Below are 19,359 nucleotides of genomic sequence, written 5' to 3' on the forward strand. Positions count from 1 at the left end.
ACAAATAAACGTAACCGTAACAAAACGTTCCACTGCAGACAAAATTTCTCCCCCTTGAGAGAGGACGAGAAAGATAACAAACTAGGTTTGATAATGTTAGTCGCTCACTCAATGCTTTGCTGAGAGGCGCTCAGATATCATGGGGATCAGGGCAGTATGAAGACCAAAGCAGAATAGAACTTGATAGAATAGATTTGTAAAAACAAATAACAAGTAAAAGCTAAAACCTACATTTATTGTGAGTTCTAAGTAGAGGCCTTAGGAAAATGAAATGATATTTAAAAAACCTTGAGATTTATGGTATTTGCATATTGTGTTCAACTTTTGAGAAAGGTACAAACTTGCAAAAAGAGAGTTAGGAAATCTCACTTAGTGGTTTTTTTTGTATTTAACTAGGCCTATTTCACTCCTATGTTATCCATTTTTGAGGACCCCAATTAAGAATACAAATCAGCTTGCACCCACCAAGTACAATTCTGAACCTTGTGTTTTTTCTATTTGTAGCCATTCCCATTGAACGTTTTCCAAAAGTGGCCTTTTTGTAGAAACTCGATGAAAAACTAAATTTCTGGGTTGCGAAATGCCCTGGAATGAAGTAACAAACATTTTTGCACAAGAATCTTGTGGAAAAATTTGTTTTTGTGCAGCTTTGGCTTTAAACCTGGCAAATACGCTCCTCACGATGCCCATGCGCTGGTGGTTTGTCTGTCAATCTAAGGTCCTTAGATGGCCCTCATCACTGTCATGTCTGAGTACCTCATACTCCTTAACATATTTATTCCCCCAACAATCCCCATGAGGCAGGGCTGTGCTATTATTCCCGTTGTACAGATTGGGAGCTGAGGGATACAGAGGCTGAGTCATTTGCACTCAGGAAACCTGTGACAGATCTCGTGGGTCTTAGACTAGTGCCTTATCACTGGACCATCTTTCCCCCTGTAAGGGAGAGAGATTGCACGACCTTGTAGGGATCTGCCGTCAGCCTTTTTCACTTGGTACCGTGTTCAACCTGACATGGGAGTTGAACATGGTAATAACAGATGGGGATCCTTGGTTAAGAAGACATTTGAAGGCTCCCCCTCCCATCAGGAAAGAAGAAAGGGAAAAAAATATCCCACTATGATCCTTTGTTCCACCTTTTCTCTGAGGCCTCTCCAGGGAGCTGAATGCAGTACCCCTTATCTTTTAAAAAGCATAAAGGCAATTATCTACCCACAGACCTTTGCAAGGCAGCCTGATGTAGCCAGAGGCAAGGAGCGATGCTTATCCAGCCACGATCTCTGGAGATACAGAACCTCACACTTGCACAGACTGAAAAAGCAAGAGTTCCTGCTGCTAAGGATTTGGGCTGCGAGATAGGAGGAGATGCAGTCCTGCTCCTTCCATTTCCTCTACCAGATCCTTATCTTGTGTTGGTAGATGAAGTTTGACATTTACTTTAAAGACACAGTAGTGGGCCACACTCTGCGTTCCGTTACACTGGGATCCATTTTTTTTCTATATTTGTGTGGCTGGAGGCAAGGACGTGACAAGTCAGGAAATAATTGTTTTAACCATGTTGTGGTGAACCAGAGGAACGGGGTTAAGGAGGGCCTTGGGGTCCAACTAGCCCAGCTCTGTTATATCTGCAGCCAATGCCAGGCCTGGAGAGGAGAGAAAAGGTGGGAGCCTGACTCAGTTGGGGCTGACCAGCAAAGAGGCAGGAGCTAGCTCTCGCCTTGCCTGAGGGAAGGAGCACTAGCCTGCTGACTGAGGCAGCCACCAGAAACCAAGCAGTGTCTTCCTGGCAAAGGAGACAGAGAAAGAGGCCTCAGAACACCCAGCCTGAGAGGAACCCTGGTGACCAGAGCATGGAAACCTCGTGGGGGTTCCCACTCCGCCAAACTGATGACTTCCCCACCCAGAGGAATCTGGGACGACAGCGGCAGGACGCCATGCAGTGTCCACGAGAGGGCACTGGTAGAAGACAAGGCACAACAGGAACTTGGACCATAGGGGCCATGCCCCAAATGGTAGAAAGTAGCCCAGGGCAGTGAACATATACTCCATGCTGGGAGGTCCCCTACTCAGGGGTGACTTACACAGGGTCTTGCATCTTGTGTCATCACTTTCACTGGTGTTAACTCGGTGCAAAACGCTGCCATTCCCATCTGGCTGTTTTACAGGTGTAAAAGATATCTGAAGGTACAAGGCAGTGGTGAATCCATCTCCCAGTGTATAATGTACTATACAGTTGAACTGTATCACATGAGGCTGATTTGGGGCTGTATTGGGCCCTCTAGCCTGCAGGGTTTGTACAGTTGCAACTCCCTAAAATGAGTCTGGCGGAGATTCCTTTCATAGATTGCACAGTCAGAAGGGATCACTGTGATCATCTAACATAAGAACGGCCGTACTGGGTCAGACCAAAGGTCCATCCAGCTCAGTATCCTGTCTTCCGCTCAGGGGCATGAAAAAACGCTCTCCCCACCCCTCCGAACTACAAAAGTTTTAACAACGAAAAGTGCCGGTGTGGACAGCGCTTCGTTGGTAGGAGCTGCACTCCTGGCGACAAAGCTACCGCCCCTCACTGGAGGTGGTTTTATTTGTCACCAGGATAAAGAGCAGCCACACAGCGCAGCCACAGTGACACAGCCGCACCATTGTAAAGTGTGCAGGGTAGACGTAGCCTTAGAGTCTGTAATCAAGACATCCTGTAACCGTGTTTTTGTTAAGCTTAAATAGATAGACTCAAGAAGCACAATCACTGTAAGGCATATTTTCTAATCTTTTAATCAGTCTGGTGGCTTTTCTCTGAACTCTCTCTGATTTATCAACATCCTTGAATTGTGGGCACCAGAACTGGATACAGGATTCCAGCAGTGGTCACACCAGTGCCAAATACAGAGATAAAATAACCTCTCTATTCCGGCTTGAGATTCCCCTGTTTATGCATCCCAGGATGGCACTAGCTGTTTTGGCCACAGCGTCACCCTGGGAGCTTATGTTCAGCTGATTATGCGACATAACGCCCATATCTTTTTCAGAATAATTGCTTCCCAGGGTACAGTCCCCCACTGTGTAAGCACGGCCTGCGTTCTTTGTTCCTAGGTATATACATTTATATTTAGCCATATAAAAACACACATTGTTTTCTGGTGTCCAGTTTACCATGTGATCCAGATCACTCGGAATCAGTGACAGTGACTTGTCCTCTTCATTATTTACCAGTCCCCTATGAGTGATGATTTTATATTTTCTTCGGGGTTATTGATAAAAATGTTAAACAACTGGGGACCAAGAACTGATCCCTGCAGGACCCCACTGGAAACAGGCCCACTGAATGATGATTCCCCTTTTATATTTATATTTTGTGACCTAGCAGCTAGTCAGTTTATAATCCATTTAATATCTGCCAGATTAATTTTATATTGTTCTAGTTTTTTAATCAAAATGTCTTACGGTACCAAAATGCTTCTCCAGGGAGAAAGTCTTGGGCTGCCTGTGAAGGAGATATGGGAAGCCTGCAGATCCCTAGTTTTGGGGGACAGCAGCAGGCCTGGGATGTGCCAGTCCCTCTACGGTTAGCTGTCCTCCCCGCCTTTGTGGGAGCAAGACTGCCGCTGGAGCCAGGCTGCCACTATTTTCTCTGCACAAACCTTCATTTCCAAGGTGTGCAAGGAAAGTGTGGCAGGTGACTCAAGCATGGCTCCTCACGTGCTTCAAATGGGGGCATGAGGTGGAATGTAGCGGCTCTCCTGGCCCCTGCTCAATCCCACCAGCAGCATGTGCCCAGTGCCCCTATAGATTTGGGGCAGAGGGGGATGGAAGGAGTGTGCTAATATTTTAATAAAGGTTTAAACCCAGGCAAAGTAATGTCAATCGGAGTTACTAGCGTGGATTGGTGGAAGACCCTGCTCTATGCTGTGTAACACTGGGCATTCTCCTGAGAAGCCTATGGAAGCCCAGGGTGAGTTCAGGACAGAACTACAGCTTTAATTTAGACTAACTTTGAGTTTGGTGCTGTGTTTCTTCTAGTGTGCACGTGGGACTGAGTGGGATTAGACTGTCAAACTTATTAGAGATTGGAAATCATCTCCTTATATAGACACACACATTGGGCCTGACTTTTCTGCCTTTGAACTGCAGCCAATGCTTTAGGGCTCCTCAGGCACTGTGTTGACATTTTTTTTTCTTCCCCCGAACAGGTATATATCATAAACGTAACATGGTCTGACTCAACTTCCCAGATCATCTACCGGAGATACAGCAAATTCTTTGATCTGCAGGTAACAGTTCATTTTACTTACTGGAAATATTACTTGTATTGGTTTGTACATTTCCGCACCATCATAATAACATTAAATAAGACTTTGCACTTATATAGCCTGTTGCCTCGAATGAGCTCAAAGCACTTTGCAGACTCTTTACAGGATGTGAGATAGGTAAATCCAGTATTATCCCGCCTGTTTTACAGAAGGGTTAATTGAGCCATTGAGAGGTTAAGACCCAGATTTGTCAAGAATGGCTTCTTGTTTTGAGTGCCTAACTTCAAACACCGAGGGCCTGTTTTGCAGAAGTGACTTGCTTGAGGTCACACAATGAGTCAATGGTAGAGGTGGGAATAGAACGCGTGTCCTGACTCCCAGTCCCCTGTTCTAACCATTAACCCATCCTCCCCTTCCAGAGATAGGAACAAAAGCCAGGAGTGCTGACTTCCATGGTATGGAGAAATGCTATTGTGGCCCAACTGCAACTCTGCTGCTGTAGGGTAGACACTTACTACAGCGACAGAAGGGTTCTTCCGTCACTGTGGTAAATTCAGCACTCTGAGAGATGAAGAATTCTTCCATTGAGGTGTCTACATCAGGGCTTAGGTCAGCCTAACTACATTGCAGAGGGCGTGACATTTTTCACAGCCCTGAGTAATGTAGAGACGTAGACCTAACTTTGAAGTGTAGACCAGGTCCCAGTCCTCTGCTTTAAACACTAGAACATGCCTCCTCACTGTATTCATGTCTATGTATTTCGATGTGCTCTATGCCATTTCATCCTTGTCTCTCCAGCAGCAGCCCGTGTTGGTATGAAAATGAACTTTGCTTTACAGTTACTTGTGTGTTTTCCCAAATTACAAAATTCAGCATTGGCTCCAGTGATTAAATTATTTGCTATGCTGTTCCTAGGCGGTTGGAAGAGTGAGAGGGCTTCTGCTTGGTATCCTAATTAGCAATAATCCAGACCCACTGCTATCTTTCTAGGCAGCTAGAACATAATTGGCTGGGGTTATAAGATCACTCGGAAGTGCACTGGTTGCTCTGTCATACTCGTAAAGAGCTCAGAGCTCCAACCCTCCATCCAAGCACTGTTGAACGTTGGGAAAATGTTGATCTGTTTCTGAAGCTTGCGGTTTGGGCCTGTGTGTGTTTAGAATACTAAGAAAGTCCCTTCTAGCTAGAGTCATGGATGTGCACAGCCGCCGCAAACTTCAAAGCCGTGTCACGATCCATGAGATCAAACCTGTTTGTCATGCTGAACCTGCAAGAAACAGGTTCCTTGATTTTTGGGTGGCCAACGTGAGATCCCTTAAAGAGGCCTGATTTTCAGAATCAGCTCCCTTTGACGCGTCTGTACTTGGGCACCCCAAATCATTAGTCACGTCTGAAAAATGCAGGCGATAGTGCTTTAGTTTCTTCAACCAAAAGCTTGACCTTTACATAGTGAGTCCCCTGACCCAAATCCCTAGTTTGTGGTACGGATGAAATGAAATGGAATGAAGGCAGAAAAGGGAACATTCATCATCTTTCCTATGTTTCCTTTTGCATTCCCACCCCTCACCCCACCCATCAACTGGGCTGAAGTGCGTAGACTGGTCAGTACCAAAGCCATAGACAGTAAGTCCCAAGTGTTTCTCTGTGGCTGATGTTGTGCTTGTTCACTGATGTGCAGCTTTCTGTGTGTATTTGTATTGGAGTAAGGGTCATGGCCAAAGCGGTTGTTTCTTTCTTTCTTTTCTTTCTTTCTTTTTTTATTTTTTAAGCTCCAGTTCTGTTTTCATGTATATATTCTTCTGGGTCTCCTAGCCTTTCCTGGTGGGTTTGAAAAGTTCCCATCAAGCTGAAGTTATCAATGGGGTTAGTGTGTTGGACAGGAAATGATGTCTCAATCAGGGAGAGTGAGTCCTGAAAGGTCCCATTGATAAGTGCAAGTGCCTAGCGCCAGTGAAAAAACTCCTGCTTGTACAACATGGCTCCCCCCCACTAGAAAATATTACAAGAAAGGAATGAAATTCCCTTATTTAACCCTTTTCCCTCCCAGGGATTTCAGGAGTCGCCCTTTGTGCCAATTGGAAGGGCACCAGTGTACAAAGAAATTTGCAGCCTTCCTTAAGAAGGAAGGAAAGACAGCATCTCCAGTGATTAGAGCACAGGGTTTGAAGTCAGGTGACCAGGATCCTCATCCCAAATCAGCTAGCGACTCTCAGGGCAAGTCACTCACTTCTCTGTGCCTCGGTTTCCCCGTCTGCAGAACGGGGGCAATGATGCATACATGCTATTGTAAGGTGCTTTGAGATCGGTGGGTTAAAAGCACTACTGGAGTGCAGAGTATTATTGTTATTTTATTCATATGAATTATGCTGGGCTCCTGGTGAAGATGGACATTACTAATTCCATCAGCAAAGAGGCATGCACTGCACTCACTTCCCTTTTAACATCTTTAACTATCATTCTATGAACAGCTCAGCATCAGGGATTTAAAATATGAAATCAGCTTTCTTGGAGCTTCTGCAGTGGGTCAGAGAGGGGAGTTAGAAGGTCAAAGACAATAGTGGGGTTTCATGGGATGCCCCCTCACAGCCACTAGCTCCTCGCTCCATCTGTGGCGACTCCCCTAAGAGAGGGCAAAAATCCATATCATCAGCACAGCATGCAAATATAGAGGCTTTGAGCATGTGAATTACATTTGGGATGAGGAATGCAAGTTGCCCCCAGCCCAGGGACTCCCTCCCCTCCCCCCGCCCGCCTCCCCCCCGCCCCATGTAGCCACCCCATGGCCACCCTTTGTGGAGTCACTTACACCTATGCAGAGCAGGGCTGCTACTTCGGCCTGTTGTAACTGCCCTGGGAAATACTCCTGTAGTTTGCAGCTCTGCTCTCCATGCCTACCCCTCTCCACGCTGCTGCTGCGGAGAGAGATGCCACAGTGTGGTGCTTTATAGCGCACCGATCCCCCAGCATTGCTCCCCCTGCAGAGTGTAATAGCAGTGGTTCTGCTGCCTAGTGGACCTTTGAGTTCCCCTCAAAGGTTGCGGGATTCACCTGATAGGGAGGAACATGGTGCTGTTGAGATGGGACAATAAGCTCTTTGGGGCAAGGACTGTCTCTTTTGTTCCATATTTGTACAGCGCCTAGTGCAATGGAATTCTGGTCCATGACTGGGGCTCCCAGCAGCCACTTCAATTAAATAAACAGATGATAGGATCCTCAGAAGTGATGAGCAAGATTTTAAACTTGAAACAAGTTTCAGCAGACCTCCTGGAGCGAGGAGGGTATTAAAATGACATCTGGGCCTGAGCTGCAAACTCCAATTGTAGAAATCAATCCCCAGTTCCCAAAGCAAACCTCAGGTGTTTTGGTCTGGACCACAGGGCAGGCTGTAGGGAAACACTATCTGGTTCATGATGAGCAAGGCAATAACTCCAGCATCCCTTTCCCTTTGCCCAGGCCCTGGGGGGTGTCTAGGAGGCCGACCAAGGTGGAAAGTCGGGGAGAAGTCAGACTCCACACTCAGGGCCACAGGGCTGGGCTGATCCCTGCACTGGGGAGATTTTATTATGTGCTTGCTGAGCATAGTAACACTGTTTTGCATAAGCAAGTCCATTTACTCCTCCCTGCATACTCCCTACTTCACTATAAACAGAAAATCAAGCGTGCACTCAGTGGTGTAATGCAAGCTGACTCAGAGGCACCGTATGTGTCCCAAACAGCTGGAGTTTTCTGAGGGGCAAGCTTGTCCCATCGTGTCTGGACTTCTGGACTTTGCTGTGCACCTATATGTGTTTCTTTTTGCTTCTGAATGGACGTAGAATAACAAGAAAGGCTTGTAATGACTTAATCAAAGCTGCAAGGGCTGATGTTGACAGTGATACCTGATAGCCCTCGAGGGGCAGCCAGCGGAGCTGCCTGGAGGAGGAGAAAAAGAAATACAAATCATTAGTTTTGTTGCTACGATTTTTTGTTTCTTTTAAAAAGCCCACCCTTTTCCAGTTGCAATCTCCATTGGCAACGACTGGGAGGTGGTAGATACTATTTCTCCTAAATGCTTTCTAGCAAACCCTCTTCTTCAGCCCCGCAGGTGCGAAGAGTCAGCCCCAGTTCTCTTCCACTGATTCAAATCCCAGGTAACTTCAGGGGAGTTACTCCAGATTTGTTCGGGTGTAAGTGATCTGAATGAGGGGCCAGACATGTTTATACTTTCTGTGCAATTTAAGAGCTGGAGAGTGCTGAATGGAATTGGAGAGTGGGTGACTGTCATTTAAACTGGTACCTGTTCTGTAATGCTTGATAAAATAACTTCTCCTCCCACACTTCCAGCTGAGGGCTGGAGATTTATAAAGTGGGGTTTAAATTAAACGATGCAGTAATCTCCTGATTTAATTGGTGACAGAGTCCCAGCCAGTGGTGACATGGATCAAATCATGGCAGCAGAAAATGTGCTGGGGTTGAAATTTCAGTATATGGGATCCGCAGTATTGATTAACTCCACATTCAGTGGTGCTATCAAGTACTTGTCTTGTCTCATTATCTGTTGCCTTCCACTCTGTGGAGTCACTTACACTTGTGCAAATACAAAATAGGGGCTAAAAATGCTACTATATCGGAATGGTAGCTTTGGACACCCACTTTGCACAGAAGTCAATGACTGCACAAATGCTACCATTCCAGTACAGTAGCATTTTTACCCCCACTTGACATTGTCTCTGCTTGGGTGAGAAGGGCTATTCTGCAAGGTGAAAGGCAGCGGAGAATCAGGTATAAGTTAATGTGAAAGTGGCATTAACTTCTAGGGGTTGGCAGTCCGTGTGTGAGCAAAATGGGTGTAACTTACTAGGTACTGCTCAGTACGGCGTAGTATTCTGTGGGGACTCTGTGCAACTCCTACTGATTTCAGCGCAAGCCCCTCTCCACTTATATCAGTGACGGGTTTGGTCCCACCCATGTTTGGGATGGTGCGAGGCGTGCACTTCTGCTTTTCTTGTACACATTTGGTTAGTGATATGCCCCCTTTAGCCCCTTTGGTGTTTCTTGCACACCCACTGACAATCAAATCCATGCAAGATATCCTTAAAATAACATACATCTGTTTCACACTCAGTCTTGGCACCATGATTTTCATCACTGCTGAATTTGGTCCAGTCACTTCCATGGGAGATTCTTCTGCTTAAGCCAAGCTACATATGGCCTTTTGTGCACGGGCTGGGGGAAATGAATACCAGCAGAACAGCTCAAATAGCAGAACAGAAGGAAAAGGCCAGAGGCGAGGGCGTCTTTCTTTAAGCTGCATTAGAACATGTGCATCAGCGATCGGTGTTGATTTCCAAGGGCTTCCCCTTGTTTGTAGTTCTAAAATCTAACTGCTTTGGGGAGGCAAGAAGTGAGCATTCAACTTCAATGGAGAAATGACCCACCAGTCTGAGCAGATTAGATGTGGACTGGACTGAAGTGAGTTGACTGTGGTGTAGCTAGGGTCTTTCATCAGATTTCATTTTCTTCTGGGTGAAGTTCACACTTAACAGCCCCAGTACCTGATACGGGGTAGGCCCCTCCAAAAGGATAAAGACATCTGTTTGTAGCAAGCCCTAACCTTTCACCTGGAACGTGAGTAATTAGAATCCATCCAAGGTCTCCCAGCATTGCAAATTGATTCGCTAGTCATTGTAATAGGATATGGGCATGTGTTAGTAGTTCGCCCATGCTGCACTCCCTTAATGTTGGCCAAATGAGCTTTTCGTAGTAATTATAATACCTGGCGTTTCTACAGTGCTTAATGTATTCAAAGAGCTTTATAAGACCTGGAGCCTGATTCTTCATGGCCTTATATCTGGTGTGATCATCGTGCAAAATGGGTATAAAATGCTGCTCATGCTGGAAGTGAGTGGGAAATTCTGATCTGGGTTCACTTGACACTATGCAGGGGTGCGAATGATTATACCAGCTCCAAGGCAGTGGAGAACTGGAGCCTGCAATTAACTAACCCTCCTAACACCCATGTTAGAGTGGGAGTTATTATTAAGCGAGTTTTGCAAATGGGGAAATTGCTATTCAGAGGTGAGTCTAAGCTGGCATAACTCATCTTCTTTCAGCCCGTTCCATGTGCAAGTTACACCAGTTCAGACTCCCTTACGCCCTCAACCACATACCAGCAGGTCTCATAAAAAACCCTCTTACACGTCACCTATGAATTTGGCCCAGTGAGCCGACAGGCTCTGTTCTGATCTCACATGTGTAAATGGGATCTGTTGCCTTCTGCGGTCAGTGGAGTTATATCAAGGTATGACCAGATCAGAATCTGGACAGAAGGATCAAATTCTGCTCTCAAATGTCTGGACTTTCCATAAATTTCACCAGGACCTGACAGTGTCGACTGGAGGTCAGATTTTTTGCCCTATATATAAGAATCCTTTCTCGCAGTATTGAAATGCGGCCCCCTCTGGGGCGGTGAAACACAGCAGCCATTTTTAACAGCATGCAGTTATACTACACATCCTCAATTGTTGTGAAATGAAGAATAAAATGCCAACTGAAGGCGCAGAAGGAATGTTAGGTAGGCAGAATGAAATTTCCCAGCACAGTTACCCCATGTTGACATTTTTTGGCCACAAAGAGACATCTGAAATGTCAGAATTTTGAAAAGACAAACAAATAAATCTTTATTCAAGCATTCAATCTGCAGATCAGTTTGCAGAAAATATCTGCTAGATTCAGTCCTGCTGATATAAGCTAGTTTTCCTAAAGTGGCACAGAGAGCCAACTCACTGGCTACTTAGAACATTTAAAAAAAACAAAGTATTTTATTAGCAAGATGGAAGCGCTTTAGTTGTTTTCAGGCTGAATATGAAACATCAGGAACTTCATTTATTATTCCTAGGATCATCCTGATTGTTTATAGAGCAATAATAGAGTAACTGAGCACTAAAGATTGCATTAAACAAAAACTTACCCATAAAAACTATCATTGCAAACTGTAACTCTGTTCTTTTTACCTAGACAGTGATTCATCAGCAGAGCGCCAGCCATTCCCTGATCCCTGGTCTGCAGTGAGCTTCTTTATATAAACAGTCACCTTTCTGTCACCACAAAATGTATAAATTATTGTAATAAATCCACAGCCATCTAGGACTTAGTGGTTATAACTATGCAGTGTGCCATGGTGATTCCAAATTTTATGGAGACAGTGGGATTAGAAACAAGATCCTCCTGCTTTAAAAGAACCCATTTCTTCTAAAGATAATCTGCATTGGCTGTTAACAGTACAGTTTGTATGAAATACAGTGGAACAGCGCTGATTCCATCCTATAGAGGGCAGTTGTGTACATAGTCTCTAGCTCTTTCATTACAGTATAATCTATCTCAATTATTACTATTTGTGTAGGACCTACCTAAAAACAATCCTTTGTGTGGTAGACCTTCCTTTGTTGGTTCTGCGGCAGTAGTTAATTGACAAGCTCAGACCTGTGTTGAAGTCATCAGTGATGCAGAGAAACAGACAAGGAGCTAAAAAAAAAAGAGCCAAAAGTTAATTTCAAACCTCATCAGCCACAATGGAGGAAAACCTTTTTTTTTTGTTTTTTTTTTTTACTGCAAAGAACAGGAATGGATGGAGACATATTTTCAAGTTTGTAAACAGTGCTGCCTGTAAACAAATGACCTTTCATTGCAAGTTAAAGATGCTTTAACTCCATTAGGTTCCTTTCCAGCCTTCTGTTGTGCAAAACAGCCATCTAGGTCACCAATACCCGTTTGTCCAGCTCCTGATGTTGGTGGAGGTAGAGCCAGGAGAGGAGAGCAGCTGACGTAGTTTAGTGCATGATGTAGCTCGTCCCTGTTGTAATCAGAAGTTTGGGAGCAATGTATGAGAGGAGTTCCTAGCCCATAGGATGGGCAGGGATCAGAAGTCTCTGCATAGCTGAGTGTGTGTGTCTCAGGGCTATTCAGGTGAGAGAGAGAGAGAGAGAGTTTGTGTATGTGTGTTGGTGCATGTGGAGAGGGGAGGAGGACCGTTGGCTGCAAGAGTGGTGAGGCAGAGGAGAGGGGAAAGAGGTGGATGGAAAGTGAGGGAGTACCTCAGCAGGGATGGAGCTGGGGTGAAGGAGGATGACGGAAGAGAAAAGAGTATTTAAAATTAGGGACCCACCCAGTTCGCTAATGCATCATTCCAGCTCGGTGGGACTCCATTGATAAAGCAGTGGTTACTCAGGACCCAGCACTCGAAGCTGTGCCATGTCACTGTGCATGTTCCCCTGTCTTGAACAGAGATGGTCCTGAGCCACAAAGATTGGACCAGAACTTCCCCCAAGTATGGGGGCTGGGATTCTCAGTCTTATTTTCGCCCCATCATTGAGATGGGGAACTGCTAAGTAATTCAGAACCAGACCGGGATCCTGATTCCATACCGCTTGGCACCCATGAAGTTCAGATCCAAGGATTTGGTTCAGGCCCATTTCTATTAAAGGGAGTCTAGAGAGAAGGAGATACTCTAGCAACTGGACGTTAGAATTTGGTTTGAAAGCAGCTGCCTTAAAAATATGATTGAAATTGAATCAAGCCTGTGAAAATCCAGAGGAAATCAGAACATTGCTCCCTCAACCTGTCTTTCCTGAGAGGTCAGTGCAGGGCTGCCGGGGTGAAATAGCATCCTCTTTCTTAGTAAACACCGACCGTTTGTCAGCGTCTGCGAGCCAAGATTTGCACGTAGGGAAGTCAGAGGTAGAACATTTTAAGGTTTCAGAGTAGCAGCCGTGTTAGTCTGTATCCGCAAAAAGAAGAACAAGAGGACTTGTGGCACCTTAGAGACCGAAGAAGTGGGCTGTAGTCCACGAAAGCTTATGCTCTAATAAATTTGTTAGTCTCTAAGGTGCCACAAGTCCTCTTGTTCTTCTTTTAACATTTTAAGGGTGATTCAGAAAATCAACTTCTAGGTAGAAGCAACAAACGCCCCAGGGTTACATGAGCCCTCTACAATTCAGAAAGGATAGGGTAACCTACACACCTCCTGGGTATGGTGTTTTGTCACACATTACAGACATTGACTATCTCCCCTTGTAAGTACTCTCACACTTATTATCAAACTGTCTGTACTGGGCTAGCTTGATTATCACTTCAAAAGTTTTTTTTCTCTTAATTAATTGGCCTCTCAGAGTTGGTAAGACAACTCCCACCTGTTTATGCTCTCTGTATGTGTGTATATATATCCCCTCAATATATGTTCCATTCTATATGCATCCGAAGAAGTGGGCTGTAGTCCACGAAAGCTTATGCTCTAATAAATTTGTTAGTCTCTAAGGTGCCACAAGTACTCCTGTTCTTCTTTTTGTCACACCTAGTGGCACTTAGAAAGAGAGACTAATGAATTTGCTGTACAGGCTTAGCTGACAGCCAGTTGACTTTTAGTTCATGCTGTAGAAGCTCAGGCACTGAGCTCCAGAGGTCCCAGGTTTGATCCCTCCTGCCGATGACCGGGGTCTGTCTGTCGGTGTTACACTGGCAGCTGTGTAGTGGATTCTACACTCCAGCTCTGGCTGGGAGGCTTGAATAGTTTTAAAACGATCCAATGTAGCCAAGTCAAGAGCATTATCGGCTACATCTTGTATAGAACTGTGTCAAGTCCCTTCAGCCCAACACTGGGCGTTTGCATGGTGGGGAATACAAAGGAGAACCGAGAGGCCCCTGGGAAAAAATAAATGGCTGGAGTGATTATTGAGCCAGGAAGTGGTTTGTTGTAACTGATTTAATCATTATTTTAATACTGATTTTCCTTCTGATGCTTTAGATAACAGCTGCCTGGGGCAACGTCTTTATCTTCATTGAATAAATGGAGTTGTTTATAATTCCTATTTCCATCATTATTTAAATGTAAATGTCCACTTGGAAAACAATCTGTTCAGTTTCCACTTTTTGTTCCTGAAGAGACTCCACGTCAAACAAAGACTAGGGCTGTGATGGGAAAATGGCAAAGTGCCTCCCACGCTACAATAGATGTTGCATCCCATGAAAACCTCATGTAACCTAGGATTGTGAAAGGGATCACCCTAACACACGTAACCAAGGGCGTTCCCCTCCTTGTGTCCTTTGCTTGTTTTCTTGGGTATTACCGCAACGCATGTTGCACAGGAAGATCATCGAGTAGTGGGACTGGCTCAAGGGATTTTGCTGCTGTAGGGCCGCTAAAAATGGCTCAACGTTCCCAGCACACAAGTAGTCATGTCGCCATTCCAACTGGGCTGCTGAATGTTGCTAGATCTCCCTCTCCAGGAGCTGACTTTGCTGCTGGTACGGGGGCTCTGGCTCAACCTGCTGATCCAAAAGAATTAATGTCCTCGGTAATGCGTAGTGTGATGGGGTGAGAGCCCCACACTAGCCCTGCAAGAGCGGAATTGGGCCAAGTGGGCCCAATCAGCTAATTAGGCTGCAAACAGGAGCTGTAGGCTGGAGGCAACTAATTAGAGAGCGGCTCACCTGTGGAAGAACAGGCAGGGCCTATAAAGCAGGGTAGCAAGCTACAGACTGGGCTTCTGGGAAAGGCTACAGGAAGGCAGAGAGAGTCACTCCCTGGGAAGAGGGAGAAAGGTTTGGAGCTGGTAGACCCAGAGAGAGAAGGGGAAGAAGAGAGTAGGAAGCAGTCCAGGGAAGGAGCAGTGAGGGCAGAGAGAGGAAGCCCAGAACTGTTGAGCTGAGGGTCTGTAGGCTGGAGCCCAGAGAAGAGGGCGGCCTGGGTTCCCCTACCAGCCACTGAGGGTGTGACGTAGAACTGAGGCAGCGCATGGGAAGACTGCCTAGAACTGCCGATGGACTGTCCCCTGGGAGGAGGAATGCTGAGTGACTTGGCCAGAGGGCTGAGTCATAAAGAAGATGCTGTGGGACCTGGAGGGAGAGGAGCTGCAGATCAGAGTTCTATGCCACACCCTCGGTGGCTGGTGGGGGAACCCTAATTCTGCTACAGCTAAGGGAGATTCTCCTTTAGCTCGGGGGGTAGGGGCTTGTGCTTTCAGAGCAGAAGACAATAAGTTCAGCCTCCACTAATGAGCATGAAATCATGTTTGGCTATGGAGTCATCACCACATCACCTCTGGGAAAGTGCACTATGTGTGGTAACAAAGGTACGGGCACGATGTTTCCATGTGACTAGGTGTCACGGGTTGCTCCACTCACCACTGCATTGGCACCTCCTCCTGGTCACTCTGGGAATTAGCTCTCAAGGCCGATGTCCCTGTCCATGGCCGACGCCCCAGTCCGCGGTTTGCACACCATCACTAGCTAGTGCAATACACCACTAGCAATGGCAAGTGAACCTGTCTCACTTACCCCGGAACACTCCTGTGTTTTGAATCAATAATATATAAGCACTTTATCACGCTCCATTAAACTTCTTCCTTTTGTTGTTATCTTGTCCCACAATAATCATATCAGGCCAGGAAGCTGGAGAATGAATTTGGCGTCTCTAACTTTCTCCTTTTCCCTCAAACTTAAATACAAAGCCAACATTTAAGGAAAGCTGGGGATGTAACGCGGAACAAAACACAGCATACATATCTAGCAGACAAAGGTACAACAAGATCCCATGGTTGGAAGTTGAAGCTGCACAAACTCAGACAGGAAATAAGGCGTATGTTTTTAAGAGGGAGGGTAAGTAACCATTGGCACAACTTACCAAGGGTTGTGGTCATTCTCCATCACTGGCCATTTTAAAATCAAGATTCCATGTTTTTCTAAAAGATCTGCTCTAGTTTAAATGAATTATTTTGGGGAAGTTCTATGGCCTGTGTATGCAGGTCAGACAGATGATCACAGTGATCCCTTCTGGCCCTAGCATCTACGAATCTCTGACACTCTACAAACAGCATTTAATTCCTGCATTGGCATTACTTTCTTGTGCTGCACTGTAGAGCTGTCTGAAAATCTGAGTGGCCTTTGCAAATCCAGTGATCACTGCGACTTGTTAGACTTGAGAAGGAAATTAACCAGCTCCCATCATCAGTTCATTGCCTTTTGCAACCTTAACATTCAATACTGGTGGTTTTTCTTAGCATTTAATTTGTAGACACCCTGTGTACGGTCGCTTAATCACAGTAGTAAAGCAAGCGCTAATTAATCTGCTGATTCAATATTTAGTTAGATGGGTGAGGATTTTTCTAGGGAATATCGCGAAGAGATAGTTTGCCTCTTTGCTGTATCTTTTAAATACACATAGCCTTGTGCCACCTATTAGGTGACAATTTCGGTATATAATGTGTGTGTAAATTTCCTGGCAGTGAAAACATTTCTTTACAGTCTTCATTTTATGATAAAATGTAAGTTGTAAAAATTGAAGGAGATCGAGTTACAGGCTTGTAATGAAAAGTGTGTGTGCTCGCTTGTGCACACCATTAACCACTAGTGGGTCAAATCAGAGTGACTCATCTGTGTGTCATTGGCCCTCTACTGCTAACAATTAAAAGAGAATCTCCTTTGTGGGAGGAACTTGTGCTTTTGAAGTAGCAGCATCTGGGTTTTAGTTCCAGTTGACTGGTGCGTAACACAGTGCCAGCTGCGAAGTCTTAGGTAGACAAGTGTTAGGCAATTGCTGCCAGTTTTAGCATTCGGGTTTGATGTTTCCTCTGTTTAATTTCATACGGCCTGGATCCTGTTTCAGTGTGCTAGGGCAGGGCTCTGGAAATCTCATCTTCCAGGGGGAGAGGATGAAGTCCATCTCCAAAGTGTTTGATCATGCTTGGAAGTTGGTGGCTGCCAAATTTGCTCATTGGATCAAGGCCCTGGGGGATCGGAGGGAAGGTACATTAGGGTGTTGGATTACAAAGTAGTTCGGATTTCATGCAGGAGAGTGAGAACTCATAAAAAGAAATCCCTCTGGGATGTGAAATCTGTGTAATATACATGGACTGTGGCAAATTTCCTGATTAGCTGCTCGCATCCAGCACTTGCAGATAAGGCAGCTCAGTTTGGGGCTTTCTCCAGTTGAAGATCTGCCAGATACAATCAGGGGAAATCTCAGAAATGAGGTAATAATAACAAAGAGCAGTTGGCCGGCTTTACAGCAGGACATTGTGATGCAAACTTTAAACAGCACAATGCAAACAACACTACCTCCTGGTACCACTTGCAATTTGCTAATGGGGATCTGGCCATTTCAAACACAAACAATCCTGCGCTCTATGATATTTAATAAGGCTAGTGCTTTAGAAACACCTTAAGCTATGAATTGCAAGCTACTGGCAGAGGTCTGGAGCAATTAACTTCCATTGCTTAAAAAGAGAGCAGTGAGTTTTGTTTGACTTTATTGGAATTAGTGATGAGCCGGAACCAACGTTTCTAGATCTGAACAGCCCCGAACTCTTGAGAAAATTCAAATGTGATGCCCGCTTCTGGCTCAGACGCCTTCTCTAGTTCAGATGAGAACACTGTGGTATGACACCATGTTAGCAAATGTTTACATGTGCAGAGGAAAGTATTTATTTTTACAACTGAGTGAAAGCTGAAGAAATCTTATGTGACTATTCTTTGCAATCTGTGCATTAATTTGCTTCTCCGGCATTTGTGCCCCTTTGTGTGTGAATTCTCCAGTGAACAAGAGTTCACCTATACACATGTGCCCAGCTAGAAAAGTTTAAGAAAATACTGCAGAATGTTAGCGAAAAGCAGATTTTACGGTTTATGAATTGTGACTTTTCAGAACCAGAACCCTGATTCTAAAGAGTTAAACTCATCCCATTGGGGACAGATATATGACCCTGTAAACCACGCATCCAGTGACACCGGCTTGAATATGCAGCATCAGACACTCAATGAACTCTCCACGCAAAATACACAAACCAAGAATTCTTTGCAGAAATTTATTCATGGAATAATTTCCCAGCTGAATCGTGATCTGTTAATATTTTGCAAACACAAACTGTGGCAAAATTAATTGGATTATTTGTTATGAATTATTCACCCAGCTCTATTTGATTTGGTTAGATAAATTACCTATTTTAAAGTACATTTCTAGTAGTATTGCTTGTGTTACAGTATCACCAGAGGCCTCACTCACCGACCAGAGCCACTTTGTGTTAGGTGCTATACAGATACTTGCAAAACCCTTGCCCTGATGCATCCAACTATAATAGTGCACTAAAATCCATTAACAGTGAAAGGAAATGCTTCTAATAATGCAAATCCCCTCTTCTAGATTAATTGAATTCATTGGAGCTGAGTTGATTTACACCAATTGAAGATCTGAACCTATTTTTACTGTAGTTGCTGCTACTATTATTTATTAAATACTTCACAAATGTAAATGCCTAATAAACTGGGTTGCTAAGGGAACTGTAAAAGCACTACTGAAAATCTCAGCTCTTACGAACCATATTGTGTGGTATCCCTCTGTCCACCTACCCTCTGGCTACGTCATAGTCTAATGTCGTAAATGGAGCATTCTACAAAATCACCACTAAAAGCCAGGACAGACCAGGCCTTTCTTCAGTGGAGTATTTTAAGGTTCCATCTAAACTTTTTTCATTATATTATCGACTCCTTCGTTATTACTGTGTTGGGACACCTGGTTACATCAAGTTAGTCCCCCCAAAATTTTGAAGCACAATTTGATTGTCATAATTATTGGACCTAAAAATGTACCTGAATTGTAAGATCAATGGTGAAAAGTGAGTGAAAGTTCATACAATATCACAATAAATTATAATAACAAATGTTGAAGGGAAGTGGTACAAAAGGGACACAAATACCGAGTCTACGCAACAAGGCCTACTGACGTAACTTAAGGACAGTGTTAAAATCAAACTTGGTAAAAACAGAAGATACAAAACTGGAAATTAATGAACCAAAATTGGTGTGTCGAGTACTGAGCCTGATTGGTGGACACTAATGAGGGGATGGGCTATTCCATACATCACTCCCTTTTGGGGCTCTTAAAACAAAGAGAGAAGAACAGATGGAGGTTAGTAGAGTGAGCTTCACCATCATGGCTGCCGGGACCCCACCACTGTCTCCTGGGACCCCGGCCCTTCTTTGTCCTAATCCTGAGAGATGCCCTGATTACCTCAGGCCAGAGAGAGGAATCCAGATCACATCACCACCTCTATTGGCGCCAGCTGAATCCCAGGCACCACCTGAA

General features: G+C 44.8%; 1 protein-coding gene across 4 annotated transcripts in view; it reads left to right on the forward strand.

Annotated features, from left to right (window-relative positions):
* The window catches only part of SH3PXD2A (SH3 and PX domains 2A), a 387,168-nt gene that overhangs the window by 66,062 nt on the left and 301,747 nt on the right, over positions 1–19,359 (forward strand). For all 4 annotated transcript variants that reach the window (XM_042855199.2, XM_065552551.1, XM_065552549.1 and 1 more), the window contains one exon: positions 4,188–4,268. In XM_042855199.2, coding sequence (XP_042711133.2) covers positions 4,188–4,268 — 81 coding nt within the window. Of the gene's footprint in view, positions 1–4,187; positions 4,269–19,359 lie in introns of those variants that run through there.

This window comes from Chrysemys picta, chromosome 7 (genome assembly GCF_011386835.1).
Source record: "Chrysemys picta bellii isolate R12L10 chromosome 7, ASM1138683v2, whole genome shotgun sequence".
NCBI lineage: Eukaryota > Metazoa > Chordata > Testudines > Emydidae > Chrysemys > Chrysemys picta.